This window comes from Wolffia australiana, chromosome 17, assembly GCF_029677425.1.
Source record: "Wolffia australiana isolate 7733 chromosome 17, ASM2967742v1".
Classification (NCBI taxonomy): domain Eukaryota; kingdom Viridiplantae; phylum Streptophyta; class Magnoliopsida; order Alismatales; family Araceae; genus Wolffia; species Wolffia australiana.
The window spans coordinates 1,096,356-1,117,500 of record NC_135851.1 but is presented as its reverse complement, the minus strand read 5'-3'; the positions used below and the strand labels follow the sequence as shown (position 1 = coordinate 1,117,500).

Genomic DNA, 21,145 nt, shown 5'->3' with positions numbered 1-21,145 from the left:
CTCGCTGCTTTCTCGCCCTCCGATCTCAACCTCGAAAACCCACCTCGCGTTCTCCGCCGGAGCGCCGCCAGAGGCCTCCGCCGAGGCCTTCTTCTCCGCCCAAGTCGCCGGAGGAGGTGAAGAAGCGGCATTGGCGAGTGGGCGAGTTTCCTGGGGCTTCCGAGGGCTCTCTGGGCTCGCCCAGGGCGACGCCCATCAAGAACTTGAAGAAGAAGTTGGAGAAGAAGGAGGAGGCCAAGGCGTGGGTGCCCACCGTGACGGAGTTCCTCTCGGAGAAGATCCAGAAGAAGGATTGGCAGGGGGCTCTCGAGGTATTGCGAAATTTGAGCCTGAGTTTTTTGAATTCTCGGTGATGATTTTGGGTTAAGGGATGTGATTTTTAATGATTTTGATCGAGGGGGCGTTGGAGGTGATGCAAATTTAACTTCGGATTGCTAAATTGTGACGAAATATTGAATTTAGCGTTGTGGGCTGTAATGAATTTGATCGAGGGGGCGTTGGATGTAACCCGGATTGCTAATTTTTGACGAAAGATGTTAACGATGTGATTTGTAATGATTTTGATCGAGGGGGCGTTGTATGTAACCCTGGATTGCTAATTTTTGACGAAAGATATTTGCGATGTGATTTGTAATGATTTTGATCGAGGGGGTGTTGAAGGCAATGCAAATTTAAACCTGGATTGCTATTATTTGACGAAATTTTGATTTTAATGATGCGATTTGTAATGATTTTGATCGAGGGGGCGTTAGTGGCAGTGCAAATTTAAACCTGGATTGCTAAATATTGACGAAAGATTGACATTAACGATGTGATTTGTAATGATTTTGATCGAGGGAGCGTTGAAGGCAATGCATATTTAACCCTGGATTACTAATTTTTGACGAAAATTTGATTTTAACGATGTGTTTTGTAATAATTTTGATCAAGGTGGCGTTGGAGGTAGTACATATTGAACCCTGGATTCAAATTGTTTTCCAAAGTTGGATTTTAATTGTTTTTTATTGAAAAGTCAAATTCGGATTTTAATATGCCAGTCTTGTGAATTTATTGGGACATTTGATCCAATTTTATTGAGACGAGCTTTACACGGGAATTTCTCGTAATCTTGTTCTCAACGCGTTCATTATATCAGATTCTAATCGTTATTCTCTTGTACTTCTCATTCAGTTGATTGAATTACGTCTAGACTTGGGAAGACGTGGCATTTCTTAATCAAAATCAGGAAGATTTACAGTTTGGTGTGTTCTTCGTGTCGGCTTCTATTTTTCAGCATCCGAGTTCTTTGGCGATCTTCGTGGCCCTTTAACCCTTTTTCATTAGATACCTTGGTTTGAAATGCTTGTCCGGAGTTTTTATGAGTGATTAGGTTCTTATTTAGTTTATCTTCTTCTCGATTTTCATCTTCTGCTCTACCAATTGCTTCATATTTTTCTATCCATCTTACTATAAATCCTTATTAACCCTCTCATGCATTTTAGATTGATCTGATCATTATTTTCGATGTTTCAATCCAAACAATTTATAGTTTTATCTTATCATTGATGTTGTAAATTGGCCTGAATTTTGTTTTTTTTCATTTTTTGTTAATTCTAACCTCTGAACCTTAAACCCTTAACATGACCTTGTCAAGTTCTTAAACCCTTGAACCGTAGTAGTAAAAGGCGTTGTCCCAAATGGCTGATTTTCTTAATTATTTCAATTTTTTTAAGCAGGGAGAATATCTTTCCTTGTTATTAACACAAAGTCTGAGCGCTCAAACCTAAAGTCTAACTGAGTCATTATATTTAAATTTAACCCTGAAGACTTAAACCGATGGTCTCTTGATCAGCTAATTTGCCTTGCCTTATTGATTGGCGGCCAACCGTAAAATCGTAATCCCTTAGATCTTGAGCCGTAATTTTATTTTTGTCATATTCCTCAACCCTAATCCTCAGACCCTTAAACCATTAAAACTCTCAAACTCCTGAAACCCAATACTTGTCTTGCATACCTGATTTGATTTGCCAGAGTCTATTCACGTGGCTCATAAACTCTAAGAAAAGTAGAAATAAAACCATGGCTTGATGCTCTGATTTAAAAGCTTAAAAAATGTTTTTGAAGATCTGATCATATCATCCTCAATTCTGTGACCAGGCTTTCTCCATGCTGCGGGACCAGCCCTTCTACACCCCGAGGGAGGGCACGTATGTGAAGCTCCTCACCCTGCTCGGCCGGTCTGGCCAGGCGGCGGAGGCCCAAGCCCTCTTTGACGACATGTTGGAGGAGGGCCTCCCGCCGTCAGCCACTCTCTTCACGTCCCTCCTTTCCGCCCATGCCCGCGCCGGCGACCTCGACAAAGCCCTTGCCGTCCTCAACGAGATGAAATCCCACCCGCCGGCGTGCCACCCCGATGCCCATGCCTTCTCCGCCGTTCTTCGCGGCGCCGCTGCAGCTTCCCGCTTCGACATCGTCGACCAATTGTGCATCGACATGGCTGCCCGCGGCGTCCCCGCCACCCCCGCCACCCGCAACGCCGTCCTCTCTGGCTATGCTGCCGCTGGTCGCCTCGATGACGTGGAGCGCCACTTGGCTGCCATGCTGGAGGCTGGAGAAGTTGACTCCTGGACAATGAACATTGTGCTCGGACTGGCAGCCAATGGCGGGCACATCTCTGTCATGGAACGGTGGTACGAGCGGTTCCGTGGGGCCGGGGTGGAGCCGGAGACGCGCACCTTCAACGTGCTCATTGCCGCCTATGCGGCCCGGGGGATGTGGGATAAGATGGCAGCGGTGCTGGAGCACATGCGACGGTCCGGGTTCACGTGGACAACAGCCACATACAACAACGTGATCGAGGCGCTGGGCCGGGCGGGGGAAGGCCGGCATATGGAATGGGCCTGGGAGCAGATGCGGGCCGAGGGAATGCGGCCCGATGTCCGCACGTTTTGCGGGCTCATCGAGGGGTACGGCCGGGCGGGTCTGTTCCACAAGGTGGTGGAGGTGGTGGAGATGGTGGGGCGGACTGGGGCCCCGCTCACGGTCCGGTTTTTTAACGCAGTCATCGGCGCCTGCGCCCGGGCCGGGGACTTGGCGGAGATGGAGAGAGTTTTCCAGCGCATGAAGCGGGCCGGGCTGAAGCCCGATGAGGACACCTTCTCCGTAATGGGCCGAGCCTATGCCCAAGAGGGCATGTCTGACAAGATCTACGAGCTCGAGCAGGAGCGGCTTCACGGCGGGCTCGAGCCCACTCAGCCTGATCCACCTGGCTTGTCACCTTAACTCTTCTTCTTCTCTTCTCAATTCTCATATGATGAAACTCGGTTTTTACGTTAATTCTATTTAGGTGGACCCATTTAAAGGTTCCGGACTTCATCTGCCATTCCCATTTCATCACCGTCAACCCAGGTTGAATATGTGATATGCTCCTCCAAGGAGAATATTGATTTAGCTAGGGACTTGAGCAGATTTGATTAGAAATCCAGAAAATGTCAAGAATTTCCAAGAATGGCAATGTATCCTAGAACCATTTTATGAGAAAAGACTGCAGCCAAGATGGCAGGAGAATGTGATCGAGAGAGAGAGAAAGGTGAGATTGAGGGGAGAGACGAGGCGAATCCCCCTCGCCTTCCTTTTAGGAGGAGGATCTCCCACTCAGCTCCATGCCATCTCGAACAGCCTTCAAGAATCTGTACCCCTTTGATGATCATTGCCTCTTATTTATTGGCGATAATTTCCACCTATTAGTTGCCTCACATGTTGCCTGATGCGGCACCAGTGAGACGACTTCTCTTCTTCCTCTTCTCCATGTAGGTCCAAGGAAGACCCGTTTCAATATGAGGATTTCATTGATGAGTTTTGATGACAAATAGTTGACTGTTGACGTTGATGGTTGGCACTGACCAACCATCATTGTCAACCATTATTTTCTACTATATTATGGTTAAAATAACATCTGCCTCAATTTTATCAATTGGGACGGAAAATTCCAAATAGTTATATGTGCCATATCCTTGGTGGGTTTGGCAAACTTCAACCGTCACATCAATGCCATCAACCCACCTTGAAATGATGGTGCACTGATGAATTTGGATGACAAACAGTTGATGATGGGCATTGATAAGTCCAAAATGAGTCATGTAATTACACATATTTTAACAATATTTTGAGACCATTTCATGTGTATTTTACCCTATTTTATAAAATATTGCATGTCATGCACTGAATAAAGCAAGTTGTAAAAATGATGCATTTTGATGCCATTTTATGCATGTTTTACAATTTAAATAATTCTCAGCAAAATATACATTTAAGACCTATTTAAATTTCTAATGTTCTATTCTGCATATTGTCCATGAAATCGCAAGGAGAAAAAAAAAACGGTATTTAATTTGCAGGAGGAGATGGAGAAGTCTTATTGAAAAAGAAAAAAATATAGATGTAAAGATAAAAAAAAGGGGTTGTTTTTATTGGGCCGGATATGGAGCAACTCAAGGTCTGGGCCTCAAGCAAGCAGCCAAGGCCAGCAAACACGCAGCGGTCAAGCCAACCCAGCCCAGCCGCCGGTGAGGCCCATATGCCAAGGGGAGCCCAATACAGTGCACTAGAGGCCCACATTCGATCGCAAGGAGAGAGGTAAGTCGATTATTTGGATTCGCTAGTTATAAAGCATCGAAATTTATATATAGCACAATATTTCTGAATTCTTCAATATGGGCCTCGCCGGCGGCTGGGCTGGGTTGGCTTGACCGCTGCGTGTTTGCTGGCCTTGGCTGCTTGCTTGAGTCCCAGACCTTGAGTTGCTCCATATCCGGCCCAATAAAAACAACCCCTTTTTTTTATCTTTACATCTATCTTTTTTTCTTTTTCAATAAGACTTCTCCATCTCCTCCTGCAAATTAAATACCGTTTTTTTTTCTCCCTGCGATTTCATGGACAATATGCAGAATAGAACATTAGAAATTTAAATAGGTCTTAAATGTATATTTTGCTGAGAATTATTTAAATTGTAAAACATGCATAAAATGGCATCAAAATGCATCATTTTTACAACTTGCTTTATTCAGTGCATGACATGCAATATTTTATAAAATAGGGTAAAATACACATGAAATGGTCTCAAAATATTGTTAAAATATGTGTAATTACATGACTCATTTTGGACTTATCAGGCATCAACTGTCTGTCATTGTCAATCATCATTTTTGCTAAAGTTTGGTTGAAAACTCAACAACTGTATCAACTTCATCTAGTTTCATTAATTATGAAAGTGACTAAAAATTTTGTGACAGTGGTGATGCTGTCAATGGCATTATATTCATCGTCACACATCATTTCAACATTACTGGAAGACTTACCGAAGAAGGAAGCCCAGATCTGGTCAACGGACAGTTGACCAAACCGAGTGACTTGGGCGGGAATCATTCCTCATAGACCTATAAATAAAGGAGTCTTCCAGGTGAGCGTTACGATTCTTTTCTTGATCTTGAAGCCGCTTTCTCTGAGGGGAAGGGTGGAGCTGGATCGCTTGCTCTACTGATAGCTTGGGGGGAGGAGTTTGACCTCGAGGAGGGGCACCGCCACGATCACGAAGGAGCTCCGAGGCAGGAGTCGTAGAGATCACTCCAAGAATTAGACACTCCAGTTTACGTACATTGTTGAATTACTCTATTCTTGTGGATATTGGAAGTTCTTGAATTCTATACCTTCTTGATATTATATCAAGTATCAACTGGAGTCAGAGCGAGGAAAAGCTCCAAGGACAAATTCTAGCATATCGTCATGGCGAATCAAGTTGACAGGGAAAAGACAAGGTGCGACGACATTCCTTTTCCAGCGGAAATTTTATTGGGTATTCTTCAATAACTACAGTCTATGAATTCAAAGTTAGAGACTAACAATGCCTCAACGTCAAGAGCTAAACCGCGAGATTCATCAAGATATGGAAGAGTGCAAGTAAATCAAGATTATGTAATGGAGCAAAAAGTCTTATTCAGGAAGGGTGATTTACCATATTTTAATGGTACTAACGCACAAATCTGGCTAAATTGCTTTGAGCGTTTCATCAAGATTAACAGGCTGACAGATGAGGAGAAGCTGCAATTAGTCTCTTTGCACATGGAAGGGTCAGCTCAAGGCTGGTTCATTTATGCGGAAGAGAACTTTGGTTTCGATCATTGGCTCATTTTTCGCCAACATTTTGAGAAGCGATATAATCTTTCCACCAGATCATTATGTACACATCGTATGAGTCTCAGGCAAACAGGTACGGTATCTGAATATAGATCTGAGTTTGAAGATTTGGTGGCTTTCTTATCTCATGTACAGTCGGATGTTCAAGAGACAACTTATCTCAAAGGGCTCAAACCAGAAGTCAGAGTGGAATTAAATAAATACCGACCAGAATGTATCCAAGAAATTATGGATCTTTCTATTGAGGCTGAAAGTTTCCTTGCAGTATTAGAAGAACAAGAGGATAAGTCAGCAGGCTTGGTTGTCCAACCTAAGGTTGTCACACAGCATGTACCAAGACCAAATTATTCCAGGCGAGTGGAGGGACAACACATCCCCCAAACATCCAAACAGGTGCAAATTCTGCTTCGAAGTGATATATCTCATAGAAGTAACAAAAAGAAAATTATGAAGTTATCCACTAAAGAATTCCTGCAGCGCAAGGAAAGGGGACTCTGCTATAATTGCAATGAAAAATATACACCGGGCCATCGTTGTCATAAGAAACTCAGTATATACATGCTGGAGGAAGATGTAGAAGAATTGGATCAGCCCATCACGGAAGAGGACTTAATGCAATCGGATGAAGGACCCCTCATGGGGGCAGAGTTTATGTCTTTGCAGAAGCCTAGTAATGATACTGGCCCACAACACGGTTCTTTCAGGCTATGGGGAGAGTTATATAATCAACAAGTGACCATCCTCATTGATGGAGGGGCCACTTACAATTTCCTTCGACCATCAGTGATCCAGAGATTAAAAATCCAGATTCATCCTTATAATAAGTTCAGAATTTCTCTTGGTGATGGATATTGTAGACATACTGATGGAACTTGTCTCAACTTGCCAATTGCTTTCCAAGGTCTGGTCTTCAAGCAGAATTTTATTTCATTCCCACTTGGGAGTTGTGATCTGATATTGGGAATAACTTGGTTGAAAATTACTTTTCCACATGTTTTTGAACAACCAAAGGATCTATCTCCTGTTTGAGAATGTGAGCATCAGATATACTTGAAACCGGGGTCACAATGGATTAATAAGAGGTCCTATAGGTATTCTTACACCCACAAGAATATTTTGGAGGAATTGACACTAGATTTACTTATTTTGAATATGATTAGACATTCCCAGAGTTGTTTTGCAAGCCCAGCATTATTAGTAAAAAAGGATGGGGGATTCAGGCTTTGTGTGGATTATAGGGCTTTAAATTAAATGATTGCCCCTAATCGGTTCCCAATACCAGTGGTGGATGAGTTGTTAGAAGAGCTCCATGGTATGACTATTTTTTCCAAAATAGATTTGAAGTCTGGGTATTATCAGATTCGTATGCACCCAAATGACATTTACAAAATGGCATTTAAACACATCATGGTCATTTTGAATTTGTAGTGATGCCATTTGGTTTATCAAATGCACCAGCCACCTTCCAATCCCTCATGAATGCAGTGTTTTCGAAACATCTGCGCAAGTTTATATTGGTCTTTTTTGATGATATACTGATTTAAATTAAGGATTATCAAAAGCATAAAAAACACCTTATTGTGGTATTTAAATTACTGGCCGAGAGTCATCTGTATATCAACCCAAAAAAATGTAAATTCGGATGTAAACAAGTGGAATTTCTGGAACATGGAATTTCGGCTGAAGGGGTTTCCACAGATCCAACCAAGATTGAAGCCATACAACTATGGAAGGTACCAACTACTATTAAGGAATTGTAGGGGTTCTTGGGCCTGACAGGATATTACAGAAGATTTGTTGCTAACTATGCTGCTATTTCCCATCCATTAACATCTCTCTTGAAGAAGAACTCTTTTAAGTGGAATGAGGAAGCGCAATCAGCATTCATTAAGCTAAAAGGAGCCATGTCCAAAACACCAGTGTTAAGGTTACCCAATTTCTCTATACCCTTCAGTATTGAGACAAATGCGTCTGATTTTGTAGTGGGGGCCGTATTATTACAAGAGATTCACCCTATTGCTTTCTTCAGCAAGGCATTTTCAAATCAAGCTAAACTCAATTCAGCATATGAGAGGGAGCTAATGGCAGTGGTGTGGGCCATTCAAAAGTGGAAACATTATTTGATGTTCAATCAATTCAACATATACACTGATCAGATCAGTTTACTCTTTTTAACAGATCAGAAGGAGGTGCCAATACAATATCATCGTTGGGCATCCAAGCTGCTAGGGTACAGCTTCACCATGCAGTACAAGTCAGGGAAAAAGAATATAGTAGTAGATGCATTATTAAGGGCACCCCAAATCATTTCGGGAGAATGCAATTCCATATCTATGACACATTGGTTGGATAAAATCAAGCTTTTCCAGGACATAGAATCATACAGGACATAGAAGCAAGAAGAGACCAACTCCCTGGCTATTCATTTATTCAAGGCATCCTTATGTATAAGGGAAACATAGTCCTACCAAAAGGCTCTACATTAATTCAGAAGGTCTTACAGGAGTTTCTTGATTCTAATATATTATAATCATTTATAAGCCACAAATTAAATTATAATTATTGATTCCACCACTAAATATGTAATAATTATAATATTATCCAAACTTATGGGCATTATGATTAATATTATAAGAACACTTTGATGTCAACCTGGATTGTTAGTAGTTGATGACGGAATGACTAGAGGAGAAAAATCTCACTGAGGGTGCACTTGTCACAGAGACTGCCAGGAATTTCATCACAACCATTGCTAACCCTAGATATGAATATTCACCTATGAACTTCCAACTTTGAAAGTGGTTCCAAGGTCCTTGATAGGAGGTGAGTTAATATAGACATTTATCTCATGCCATACATGAGATATTTAGTCATCTTTGTTTTCATTGACAAAAAGGAGTAATAGACGGATATCTGTTGTCATGACAATCTGACACTATTTACTTGAAAACATGGTCAGATCTATGATACTACGGATAATTTTAATAGCAGTTTATCTTAAATGAAGATAAGGTTCTTGCTTTAGGTTGTGAAGTCAATGAAGATTCATGTTACCAAGTGAATGAAGATTTAGTCATGGGTTTATGAGCGTTTAGGAGGAAAGTAAAGAATCATACTCTTTTAGAATGTTTTGAACGAAGGAAAAGTCAAAGTAAAGGCAAACAAGTATTTCAAATTTATTTTAATTCAAGAAAATCAAAGTAAAAATAAACAAATAAAAAATGCTCAAGCTCAAGTGCTCTGAAACTTCCATCCCAACCTAGCTCTTTAACTATATCTAAAGATTTGAAGGTTCTTGCATGTGAATATCCTGATGCCTTGTTTATAGCTCTGATGATAACACTTACTTCATTAGTGGTTGGCGACATCAATTGGCGAGCAAGGATGGTAGCCATCACGAGGGACTGCAATATACCCATATGCTCCTTGATCATGTGCCAATCCTTGTCAACCAAGACAAGTTTCTTCAACACATTCAATGTCATGATGCCAAGAATGTCAAATTCTACCTTGTTGGGCAATTTATGGGAACATTTCTCAAGTTCAATAGGCCAAATTGTGTGCATAAGAATACATATCACTTATCATGTTGTTTCAACTGACATATTGTAGTGATTATATCCCTAAGCCAAAGTATAGTGTCACTTGATTTAGATGAACCAAAGCCATCATACGCCTTCAGTTATTTGTGATGGAAATATATGTGATCGGCAAGCCAATCACACATTCCATGTCTTATTGCATACTCATTAATACAACATATTCATTATAGTGCTTGTATGATGCTTATAATGAAGTCCATAAATACATGATATGACTTGGTGAATTATGATTAGATCATAATACGGAGATCACTAGTCTTTAACCATGTGCTCCAAATATTCCTATTCAGCGGATATTCAAGAAGGACATCAAAGTATCTTAATAGAATATCACTATCTAACCTCACCCATATGAGGAGTATGGCTGGTCCCGTAGCCATTACTGTGAAGACACTAATGATAGATAGTGGGTACTCTTTAGTGGAAAGAGTTTACTAAATTGATCCGTACGAATCCCTGAATCGTATTATACCGAAATATCAATCAAGTTGATTCACGTCACGGTTGTGTAAGTAGTCCTTAGACCAGAGACACTAAACATAGGTTGTGGATAGACAATTGTGCTTTGACTATGACTTACATCTCTCTACTTATAGAATTCTAATTAGTCTTACTTTGGGTGCATCAATAAGTTCACGAAGACTATTGAGTGGTCAAGATGGGATCGTCCACCCTTGATATAAGAGATGACAACTCAAGGAAGATGATGCAATGAAGTATTTGGCCAAGACAGTGAAATATCAAGAGAAGAGTTCTCCAATGATTTCCGAATTCATCAGTACTTACTCAATGACAGATTAGGGTTTGATAGTTGACCATACCCTAAGTCGTCCAAGGAGCGCCAAGTGGATGGGGAACTGTACGAATATGGTAACTAGTAATAAAAAAGTTATGTGTTTGAGTCCATACACACTACTTTGTATTTGCTAGAGCACGAGGTATGGCTTGGCACCCCATGTTTTAGAGACTCAACCTATCGATTGGGTTAAATCGATCTCACATTAATTATTCTATATGTTGATATAGTTAATAACTTTCGAACGCCAATACTTATAGTTAACTATAACTAATTAAGGTTATTAGGCCGCTTGAGTCGTTAACTAGACTGATACATGGGCATGGAAGGTCACGCGCAATTCGTACAAATTCACACAAATTAATTAACTATATCAATATATAATTTTGTTCGAAAATAAAAATTCGCACAAAAAACAGTACTCTTCTCAAACAGAACATCTCACTGAACCATGTGCAATTCTTTTGTTCGCTTTGCGCGAGTTTTGGTCTTATTTGTGCGTATGTGCGAATTTTGTTCAAATTTGAAAATAAAAAAGAACAAAACAAAGAACAAGGCCCTATGTGGTTCTTTTGTGCGAATTTTTTGTTTGTTTCAAATGAACAAAACAGAACAACCATGTCTACGCGCAAATGATCTTTTCAACGTTGGGAGATATACTTAAGTTTTGGGGGGTTTGTATGAAAAATGCCCACTTAGTATAATACGGGAAGGTCCTGAACGAAATTCACCCATGCCATAATTGTTCAGGGGCCTTCCCCTTCTTCTCCCTTCTCCCACACCTCCTCTCCACTCTTGATGCGATTGGTTCGACGTAATGACGATGACGGAGATTGAACGGGGATTGTCAATGAGAAGGAGGAGATCCAACGTGCCGAGGACCGTGTGGGTACGTCTAGAGGCTGCACACTTAAGCAGCTTAACTTGTCTCGCTCGGGGATCCAAAAAATAACGAATGCAATCCGTCTTTCACTGCATGGAATCCTCGTCTTCATCTATATCTAGGCTTTTAGAACCCAAACTTCTCGACTCTGAGACAAGTCCCGAAAGTCAAATGCCAAAAGCCTGTAACATCTAGATCTAGTACCAAATTAAAAAAAATTAGTACTTCTCACCTCAAGGATATCATAAGCATCTATAATGGCCTTTTGTGATAGCACCTTTGTCATGCATAGGGAGCTCAGCCTTGCCTGGACTAAAAGGTTTATCACATGAACCATATAAAGCATGTGTCTACTTACACAAAATTGATGATTTCCACTTTAATTCTTCTTTTGGAATACTAATTATTTTTCATGTTATTTGATGAAAAAAATATAGGGTTGGAGAAAGAGAGAGAGAAAGACAGAAAGAAAGAGAGAGGTAGAGAGAGAGAAGGGGAGAAAGAGAGAGATACAGAGAAACATAGAGAGAGAAAGAGAGAGATAGAGAAAGATAGAGAGAGTGAGAAAGAGAGAGAGAGAGAAGTAGAGAAAGATAGAGATGGAGAGAAAGAGAGAGATAGAGAAAGATAGAGAGAGCGAGAAAGAGAGAGAGAAGTAGAGAAAGATAGAGATGGAGAGAAAGAGAGAGAATGAGAGAAAGAAATAGAGAGAAAGAGAAAGAGAGAAAAGTAGAGAAAGAGAGAGAGAGAGGTTGAGAAAGAGAGAGAATGAGAGAAAGAGAGATAGAGATAGAGAGAAAGAGGGAGAAGGGGCGAAAGAGAGAGAGAGACAGAGAGAAGGGGCGAAAGAGAGAGAGGGGGAGAAAGAGAGATAGAAAGAGAAAGAGAAAGAAGGAGAGAGCGAGAAAGAGAGAGAGAAGGCGAGAAAGAGAGCGAGTAGAGAAAGATAGAGATAGAGAGAAAGAGAGAGAAGGAGAGAAAGAGAGAAAGAGGGAGAAAGAGAGAGAACGAGACAGAGATAGAGAGAGAAAGAGGGAGAAAGAGCAAGAAGGAGAGAAAGAGAGAGAACGAGATAGAGATAGAGAGAGAAAGAGGGAGAAAGAGAAAGAGAGAGAGAAAAAGAGAGAGATAGAGAGAGAAAGAGAGAGAAAGAGAGAGAGAACGGGAGAGAGAACGGAAGAGAGAACGGGAGAGAGAGAACAAGAGAGAGATAGAGAGAGAAAGAGAAAGAGGGAGAAAGAGAGAGAAGGAGAGAGAAGGAGAGAGAAAGAGAGAAAGAGGGAGAGATAGAGAGAGAAAGAGAAAGAGGGAGAAAGAGAGAGAAGGAGAGAGAAAGAGGGAGAAAGAGAGAGGCAAAGAGAGAGAAGGAGAGAGAAAGAGAGAGAGAGAAAGTGAGACTTCTATAAGAAGATAGAACTAGAGAAAGAGTGACTTCTAGAGAGCGAAAGAGAGACTTCAAGAGAGAGAGAGAGAAAGAGAGACCTCTATAAGAACATAGAACTCTACAACTACAGAAAGAGTGACATCTAGAGAGAGAAAGAGACATTCCTAGAGAGAGAAGATGCGAGACCTGACGAGCTCTGTTCTTGCCGGAGTGAACATCTTCGCTTCGGCGCCCCCCAATCCTCGCATCAACGATCTTCTCACCCAGATCGCTCCTCCTCCTCTTCAAAATCCTCCTCGCAAACCCGTTCAAAATCGCCATCGCGATCGCGATCGATCCACCCCCGCTTTGAAGGCTTCGCACAATCGAACCAAGTATCACAAGCCGATTCCCAAAGATTCGAGCGTAATCGCCGCCGACGAGCACGACAGGAAGGTAATCGTCGGCGATTCCGGCGTTTCCTACTTGATTCCCGGGGCGCCCTTCGAATTCCAGTTCAGCTACTCGGAGACGCCCAAGGCGAAGCCTCTGGCCATCAGAGAGCCCGCGTTCTTGCCCTTCGAGCCGCCCTCGATGCCCCGGCCGTGGACGGGGAAGGCGCCGCTCAAGTCGAAGAAGGAGAAGGAGCTGAAGAAGCAGCGGAGAATTCGCCTCGTCAACGACCCAGATGCGGAATCCGAGGTAAATTTCGGTTTTTTTTCAACTTTTTTTTACGTTTGGTGATTGGTTTTCTTCATTTGTGATTGGAATTAAGAGTAATGATCAAAAGAAGAATCCGACGTAAATTTCATTTTTTGAAACGTCTTTGTACGTCTGGTGATTAGTTTTCTTGATTTGTGATTGGAATCAAGAGTAATGATCAAAAGAAGAATCCGAGGTAAATTTCATTTTTTGTAACGTCTTCTTACGTCTGGTGATTTGTTTTCTTGATTTGTGATTGGAATCAAGAGTAATGATCAAAAGAAGAATCCGAGGTAAATTTCATTTTTTGAAACTTCTTTTTACGTCTGGTGATTAGTTTTCTTAATTTGGGATTGGAATCAAGAGTAATGGTCAAAAGAAGAATCTTTTTTCTTCGTCCATGAGAAGAATCCGTGGTAAATAAAATGTTGAGATTCGGACTAAGAGGGTTTCCTTTTTTTCCCAAAGAATGGAAGAGAATTATTTAATTTTGCATCAGATTGGGGATGTGAATTTCATCGTTGAGACCTCTTCTACGTCATGTTTTATTCTGATAGTGAGTAGTTTTCTTAGTTTTAAGTCAAGTCAAGAACAATTGTTTGAATCGGAGACGCGACTTTAGCAAACATAATCTAAAGAGGAAGCTTTTTTCTTCATCCAGTAATCGTTGAGAATCGGGCCAGGGAGTCCAAAAATGTTTTTGTTCAAGAAAGTAAGAGAATTATTATTTCTTTCATCAGACTGTGGATGTGATATGGTTCCGAGGTAATTCATCTTTGAAACCTCTTTTACGTATTCTTTTATTCTGATAGTGAGTCGTTTCTTAATTTTAACTCAAGTCGAGAATAATCATTAAAAGAAGAATTTTTTTCTTCATCCATGAGAAGAATCTGTGGTAAATAAATTGTTGAGACTCGGAGCATGGAGTCTCAAAGGTTTTTTTTTCAAGAAAGTGAAATGATTATTTAATTTTGCATCAGATTGGGGATGTGATATGGATCCGGGGTAGATTAATCGTTGATACCTCTTTTACATCTTTCATTCTGATAGCAAGTAGTTTTCTTAATTTTAACTCAAGTCACGATCAATTATTCAAACTGGAGATGCGATTCTAGTTTACAAAATCAAAAGAAGCTTTTTTCTTCATCCATAATTTGACGAGAATCAGACCGTGGAGTCCCAAGAGTGTTTTTTTTCCAAGAAAGTAGGACAATAATTATTTTTTCATCAGATCAGACCGGGGATGTGACATGGATTATTGTACGCAGGATGAAGGGGAGCCGAAGGTGATGAAGATGGCTCGGGCGGTTCCTGGGCTCGTTCAAAGATCTACAGAGACGAGATCTAGGGAAGAGATATTGGGAAAACCTCTCTCCAGATTAGAAATAAAGGCCCTGGTGAAACCTTTTCTCTCAGACAACCGTCAGGTTAACCTCGGTGAGGATTTTTATTTCTGCTAGCTTCTCTTCTCAGCTTTTTGGGATCTTTAAATCTGGTTTGATCAGTACAACATAAGGATGAACTTGCCTCCTAAGAGTTTTTTGGGTGAACAGACGCTAATCCTGCTGACGTAGGACTGAATAATGGAGGGCAAAAAACTTCGTCTGATTAAAAGAATTCTTCTTAAAATAAACAAAGAGACTGCCTGCATTCTGGGGGAACCAACCGTTACCACCTCATGAGGATCTAGCTTTCAACAGCATAGAACACATTGTTGTCATTTTCTATAATCAATTGATAGAAACCTTGATATAGGTTCCTATCAAGAAAGGGGTTTTCTGAGAGGAATGGGGAGAATCGGAACTGATATAGGAGAAATCAATCTGAGATGGGGGATGGATCAATCCAGAGGGGGCTGGCTAAATATCTGGTGAAGTTGAGATGACCACTTTCTTCATGGTCAATGTCATCAACACTCATTGACATTGACGATAACGTTGAAATGACGTTGACGAGGTTACTGTTGATGGTTGATGTCGATGATGAAAAAGTATCACAGACAGTTGATGCCATTTGTCATTCTCAGCCCTCGATTTGGGAAAATTCCAGTTAAAAGAATCAATTCCATCAACCTCTCTGTCAACATCAGCTGGGCTAGTTGGCGATGATGATAACATTGATGGAAAATTTCTTAAGCAATGGATGGTTGTGATGGTGACAACAGAGTTGACCCTCGAGGAGATTGATAACGTCATCTGTCAAGATCCTCCTGCTTCACGGCTCTCCTAGGAGGGCTACAACTATTTGAAGGAAAGCACCCTATATTGAAAATGACCACAATATCCCTCCTGGGTTGAACTGAGATAGATGCCCTTGGGGGAATTACAAATCTTTTCTATCAACATTATCATAAGCAGACGAGGCTTTATTTTCATTTTTGACTTCAGGCTTTGGTATGTTCAATAACTGTTTCCCCATTGTCAGGTAGAGATGGCCTCACTCATAATATGCTGGAACTGATCCACACGCACTGGAGGCGTGAAAAAGTTTGCAAAGTTCGATGCAGAGGTGTTCCAACAGTGGACATGGATAATGTTTGTCGTCATCTTGAGGTTCCAATCTTCACCTTTTGTGAAAATCTTGATCTCACTGCCTTTTTTCGTTATTGATTCCTTTTATGTCAGCTTTTGTGAAATTGAAGAGAAAAAGGCAGAGAGGTAATTACAATTTTTCACTCTTCTAAAAACTATTGTGCATTCTCCCCTTGAGAGGATGCATAACGGATCAAAATAGTCAAAACTTTGGCACGCTTAGTCAGAAAGTAAAAGATATTTTAGTATCGACTGACACTATCGAAAAGATAGCAAAGTGTCGTTGATGACGATAAGAGTATCTGATACCATGACGATAAATTTCGATTACTCTTCTATTGGAAACCCTAGATGATCGTGAACAAACGGGAGCAAGAATGGAGAAAAGCAAAAAACGACTTAGTATTCAATTCGAGAATACCAGGTTTGAATATACATGGACAGGCTAATGGATGTGTTGTTTGTCCAAACCCAATAATATAACATGTAAGGACAAGAATAAACGCACACGCTCCATCTGACACTAGTAACTGGTTAATTAATCTGTTTGAACATTTCTCAAAGACTGCGCTACACATGTTTCATTCATGATAAATGATGGCCTAAGAAGTTTGCGGGTTCATCATATTCTGCCCACCTTATTTATTTCAAATTTTTATGTTCATTTTCATGTAAAATCTGTCAAAGCCTTAATTTCAATGCTGCATGGACATGATACGTTTGTTTCCACCTTGCAGTTTTCTCATCTTGAAAATATTTCTGTGACATTGTCTGAATGATAGGAGAAGACTGGAGGAGAGATCATTTTCCAAATAGGCGGAGTCGTTTATCTCTTCCGTGGTAGAAATTATGATATTCGCACTCGTCCGCGCTTCCCAATAATGCTGTGGAAACCGGCAACGCCTGTTTATCCAAAGCTGATTCAGGAGGTTCCAGAAGGATTAACCAGACTCGAAGCAGAGCAGTTGAGAAAGAAAGGGAAAAGCTTGGCTCCTATTTGCAAACTTGGTACCCAACCCTAACTTTGAGATGTCTTATTCATTTGTACTTGGCGAACTTAAGATAGTGGTAATCAGACTATCTTAACACTATGGTTGGGTTTGGCATTTTCCGACAACGTTGACTTGTGATGTTGACATCGCCTGATGTTTCACCAATGAAGTTATCAACATCAACTGGTGTCAATGCCGTTGTCGCCGTCAACCCTCCATACCTCCATGACTGTTATCATCAATTAGTCCTGTTGACGTTGACGACAATGTTGATGAGGTTGACAAAATTTACAAGTAGAATTTTACTTACTTGATGGCTTACGGTGACAGAGCGTCAAGAGTCTGCGATACTGGTAGGACCCTGTGCCAATATAGTGTATCTATCCATGTTAAGCCACAATCATCAAATTCTTAGGAATAATAAAGTGGACGGGTCCTAATATATACCTTGTCATCATCACCATCAAACATCAGTGGTAACCTACTTAACGTCATCCTCAATATCATCATCTCCTACCCTGGCTCTGATACCATTGATACGAACCTTGATCTAGGTTCGTATCGGGAGGAGGTTGGAGGTCGAGGCGAGGTAGAAGTTCCTGGGGTAGGAGAGTCGAAACAGGAACGATAGGAGGGTCGAACAGAAGGGGCAGGGATCGACCAGGGACGAGCCGCCTGATGACGCGGTGAAGGGTTGACGATCGCGGGGAGGGGGATCGTCGGAGACTAGAAGAGAACCGAACGGCAAGGGTAGGGATCGGATTGGAGGGGAGCCGGCTGAAGATCCGGTAAGACGATCACGGGGATAGGGGATCGCTGGACGGTCAAGGGGACGGGACCGAGACGAGGATCGAAATAGTGAGCCAAGAGGCCGATCTTACTATAAGTCTTGACTGCCCTCCTCAATGGAGGGTTACACCTATTTATAAGGAAAGTAAGCAATCTACCCTAAACACGAAATTACTAAAATGCCCCTAGTGGTATCATAGGAATATTTTTTATTATTTAGAATCCGGTTTTCAGTACGTTTTGATCATAGGAGTCAATGGGAAGATTATTTCGGAGTTTCTGGTTTTTTATTTTTTTTGCATTCATTGATTACTCTTTTATTCCTCCTCTGTTGCAGCCAAAAATGGCATTTATATCACTCTGGTGAGGAATGTCAGGGACGCCTTTGAGGAAAGCTCTCTGGTCAAGATCGACTGCGCGGGACTCCATGCCAGTGATTACAAGAAGATCGGGGCAAAACTTAAGGTAAGTTCTTCGATCTTCTGAGCAAAATAGAAATTTTTAATTTTGCTCAATAAAAAATTATTGAGCTAAATAAAAAATTTTTAACGGGCGGGGTCTTAATTGTTTTTTTATATACTTACCTCAAACAGGAGCTTGTTCCATGTGTGCTCCTCTCATTTGATGATGATCAAATCCTGATCTGGAGAGGAAAAGATTGGAAGTCCAAATATCCAAAACCCCTTCTACTGGAACGCGCATCAGCCGGTATTCCTTTTTCTTAGAAATCTTTTTTTCTATTTACGGAAATCCTCCCTTCCAGAAATCTTTTCAATAGCTTTTAAAAAATCATTCATCCTAGCAGAGCTCAATATCATCTCAATTTGAATTTACATTATTGATTTCTCTTCCTTCAAGGTTCTCCACACACTAGTGAGGCCACCAAGTCTAAAGGGAAGGAAGCATGGCCGGGAAGGTTGTTATTGCTGTGGCGGCGTGCCGTGGAGGCAGGCACGGCATTGGTCTTGCCGAAGAGCGAGCTCTCACCTGACTCTCTACTTCGACAAGTGGAGCTCTTCGAGACTTCTTCTCAGGCAGCTGATCATTCCTTTTCTGCGGTCATATCGGCAACCTCGTCAACTTCTGATGAGGAGTCGAACGAAGATGGAAGCGACGTCGACGATGACGTAGATGACGACGAGGAGCTGCTGACATCATCAGTCCCATTGGGCTCCCTTCCTGTGGATTCTCTTTCCAGGTATCTTCATCTTGACTGAGTCCATCTCTTTCAGTTATGCAGCATATTCACAGAGAGAGAAAGAGAGAGAGAGGATTTGTTCACTGAAAAATTGGCCTGCCAACCCTATGTCAATTGATATGGGAGATCAACAAGATTCATTGATGAAGTGGGGTTGAGAGACTCTCAGGTTTTGTAAATGGATTTGAGGGAAAAGAGTGCCGAAAATACGATTGTTGTCCTGTTTTACTGAGCAAAATTCAGAAAATGTAGAGCTTGTCTTGAGGACCCTGGAAGACTGTCTTTAAGAAATTTGGTTATAGTGGCCTAGACTACTAAGACAATTCATTGCTAAGGCTCGTGGACGCCGGACGACAGTCTGTGACAGGCTGAACACAACTGAATGAACTTCAGTTCACTCGTCTGGGCTCGTTGTTGTGTTTCGTTCCCATCTGAAGGGTTGGCCTAACTACTTTGTAAATTCATTGCTAAGGCTCGTGGACGCCGGACGACAGTCTGTGACGGGCTGAACATGAATGGACGAGCTTCAGTTCAGTCGTCTGGGCTTGTTGTTGTGTTCCGTTCCCATCCAAAGGGTTAGATGGAATGGATGGCGGGATGATTAAACATTAGACTAATTTACCGGCGGCTGATGACAGAAAGCCGGTCAGGGGTTTCATTCCATTTTCACTCTGCCATCAGAATAAATGGCTAATAGAGAATTTGATTCTCTCATGTTCTGCTTGTCATGTATACATGAGTCCTGCTTGTCGTTGTCTTGGCTGGTTCGATTGACGCTTTTGGCTGATCAATTCAATCTGATTAGTCAGCCTCGAACCAATCGATTGGCTCTGTGGTTAGTCAGCCTTGTCAAATCTTTTCACCCGTGACGAACCACGCAGATGGTTCTGTGGTTTAATGATTGGGCCTCACAGTAATTCTTAAGTTTTAGATGATAAGTGTTGTGACCCTAGTAATTCTAGTTGGAGCTGAGACATGCTACATAGATGAAGGGAAAGAGCACAGAATCTGTGGAGTGGATTACATCAGATGTGATAAAATACTGTGGATTGGAAGCTTCAACTACATTCTTAATTTCACTTTGTAGATTTAAAAGTTAGCATTCTTAACATTTTCTAGCATTAGAAAGAGATGGCAATAGAAGGAATGATGATGGTGCACATAACCCTCTTGTCAGAACATCTATCATTTGGGGCAATAAATTCACAAATATTGATCAGAAGAACCAGTTATAATGAATCAATCAAGAAATTTTACTCTTTTTCTATAAGTGTGATGCTAGCCAAATCTATGGATCTCCACACCATCCAAGTCCATCAGTGCAACTTGTTGCGCGGCAATGTCTTTTCTATGAACACTCCAACACAGAATGATTTGCTTCGGCAGTCTTTTAGTTAACCTGACACAGAGAGAGATAACACACAAAATTATAGCTCCCAGATTCTCGTTGTTGTAGAGATTGTTCTCTACTCAGATTGATGAAACTTATGAGCCTGTGATATTGATAACAGAAAGTTGGCAAAACCTCAAGACTTCTGATTTAAAATGTTCTACAATGCAGGACTTTATAAGGTGCAAAAGAAGGTGTAAATCACATGTTAGGTAAATAACTCATAATAGTTAAAAAATAGTAATGCCACTGAATCGGTGGATGAGGTCATACTATGGTGATGTCAATCACAAATAGCTATTTGAAGGTTCCACAAGAAGTAAAATATATTATTTAGGGATAAGGAGGTGTAAATCACATGGCCTATTGAACATTTTCATAGAAGATTTTAATTATGTCTCAATTTATTTATTTTTTAGGTCCTTTTATCGTTTCGTATATTTTTAGCACAAAAAGTCAAAACGTGTTTGGGTCCTACCACTTAAGGAGGACCTGATCCACATATACTCTTAAAATATGGAGAAACCTGTCACAAATTAATTTAAGGGATTTTAATTTGTTTTCTCCTCTCTCATTATTTCTCTATTCTTGACTTCTACGTTTTATGGAATATTGAAACTCCTGCATATGACATCCGCCTAAAGTCACTTCTACCATATACCAATCTTTTCCATTAGAAGATACCATAGACCAATTAGACTCTGCTGTCATTATTAGACGTTTGACCA

General features: G+C 41.1%; 2 protein-coding genes across 2 annotated transcripts in view; both read left to right on the top strand.

The window, feature by feature from the left end:
• Nucleotides 1–3,361, top strand: part of PPR2 (Tetratricopeptide repeat (TPR)-like superfamily protein) — a 3,553-nt gene extending 192 nt beyond the window's left edge. The window contains exons 1-2 of the mRNA XM_078589130.1: nucleotides 1–311; nucleotides 2,137–3,361. The exon at nucleotides 1–311 is cut by the window's left edge and continues 192 nt beyond it. Of these exons, the coding sequence (XP_078445256.1) occupies nucleotides 1–311; nucleotides 2,137–3,261 (1,436 nt within the window). The 3' untranslated portion in view covers nucleotides 3,262–3,361. The remainder of the gene's footprint in view (nucleotides 312–2,136) is intronic.
• Nucleotides 3,362–12,905: 9,544 nt separating this feature from the next.
• Nucleotides 12,906–19,200, top strand: CAF2 (RNA-binding CRS1 / YhbY (CRM) domain-containing protein). Its single transcript, XM_078589099.1, has 7 exons — nucleotides 12,906–13,517; nucleotides 14,786–14,954; nucleotides 15,942–16,069; nucleotides 16,831–17,056; nucleotides 18,167–18,294; nucleotides 18,423–18,537; nucleotides 18,688–19,200. The coding sequence occupies exons 1-7, from the start codon at nucleotides 13,014–13,016 to the stop codon at nucleotides 19,044–19,046; spliced, it is 1,629 nt and encodes a 542-aa protein (XP_078445225.1). The 5' UTR covers nucleotides 12,906–13,013; the 3' UTR covers nucleotides 19,047–19,200.
• Nucleotides 19,201–21,145: the final 1,945 nt, after the last annotated feature.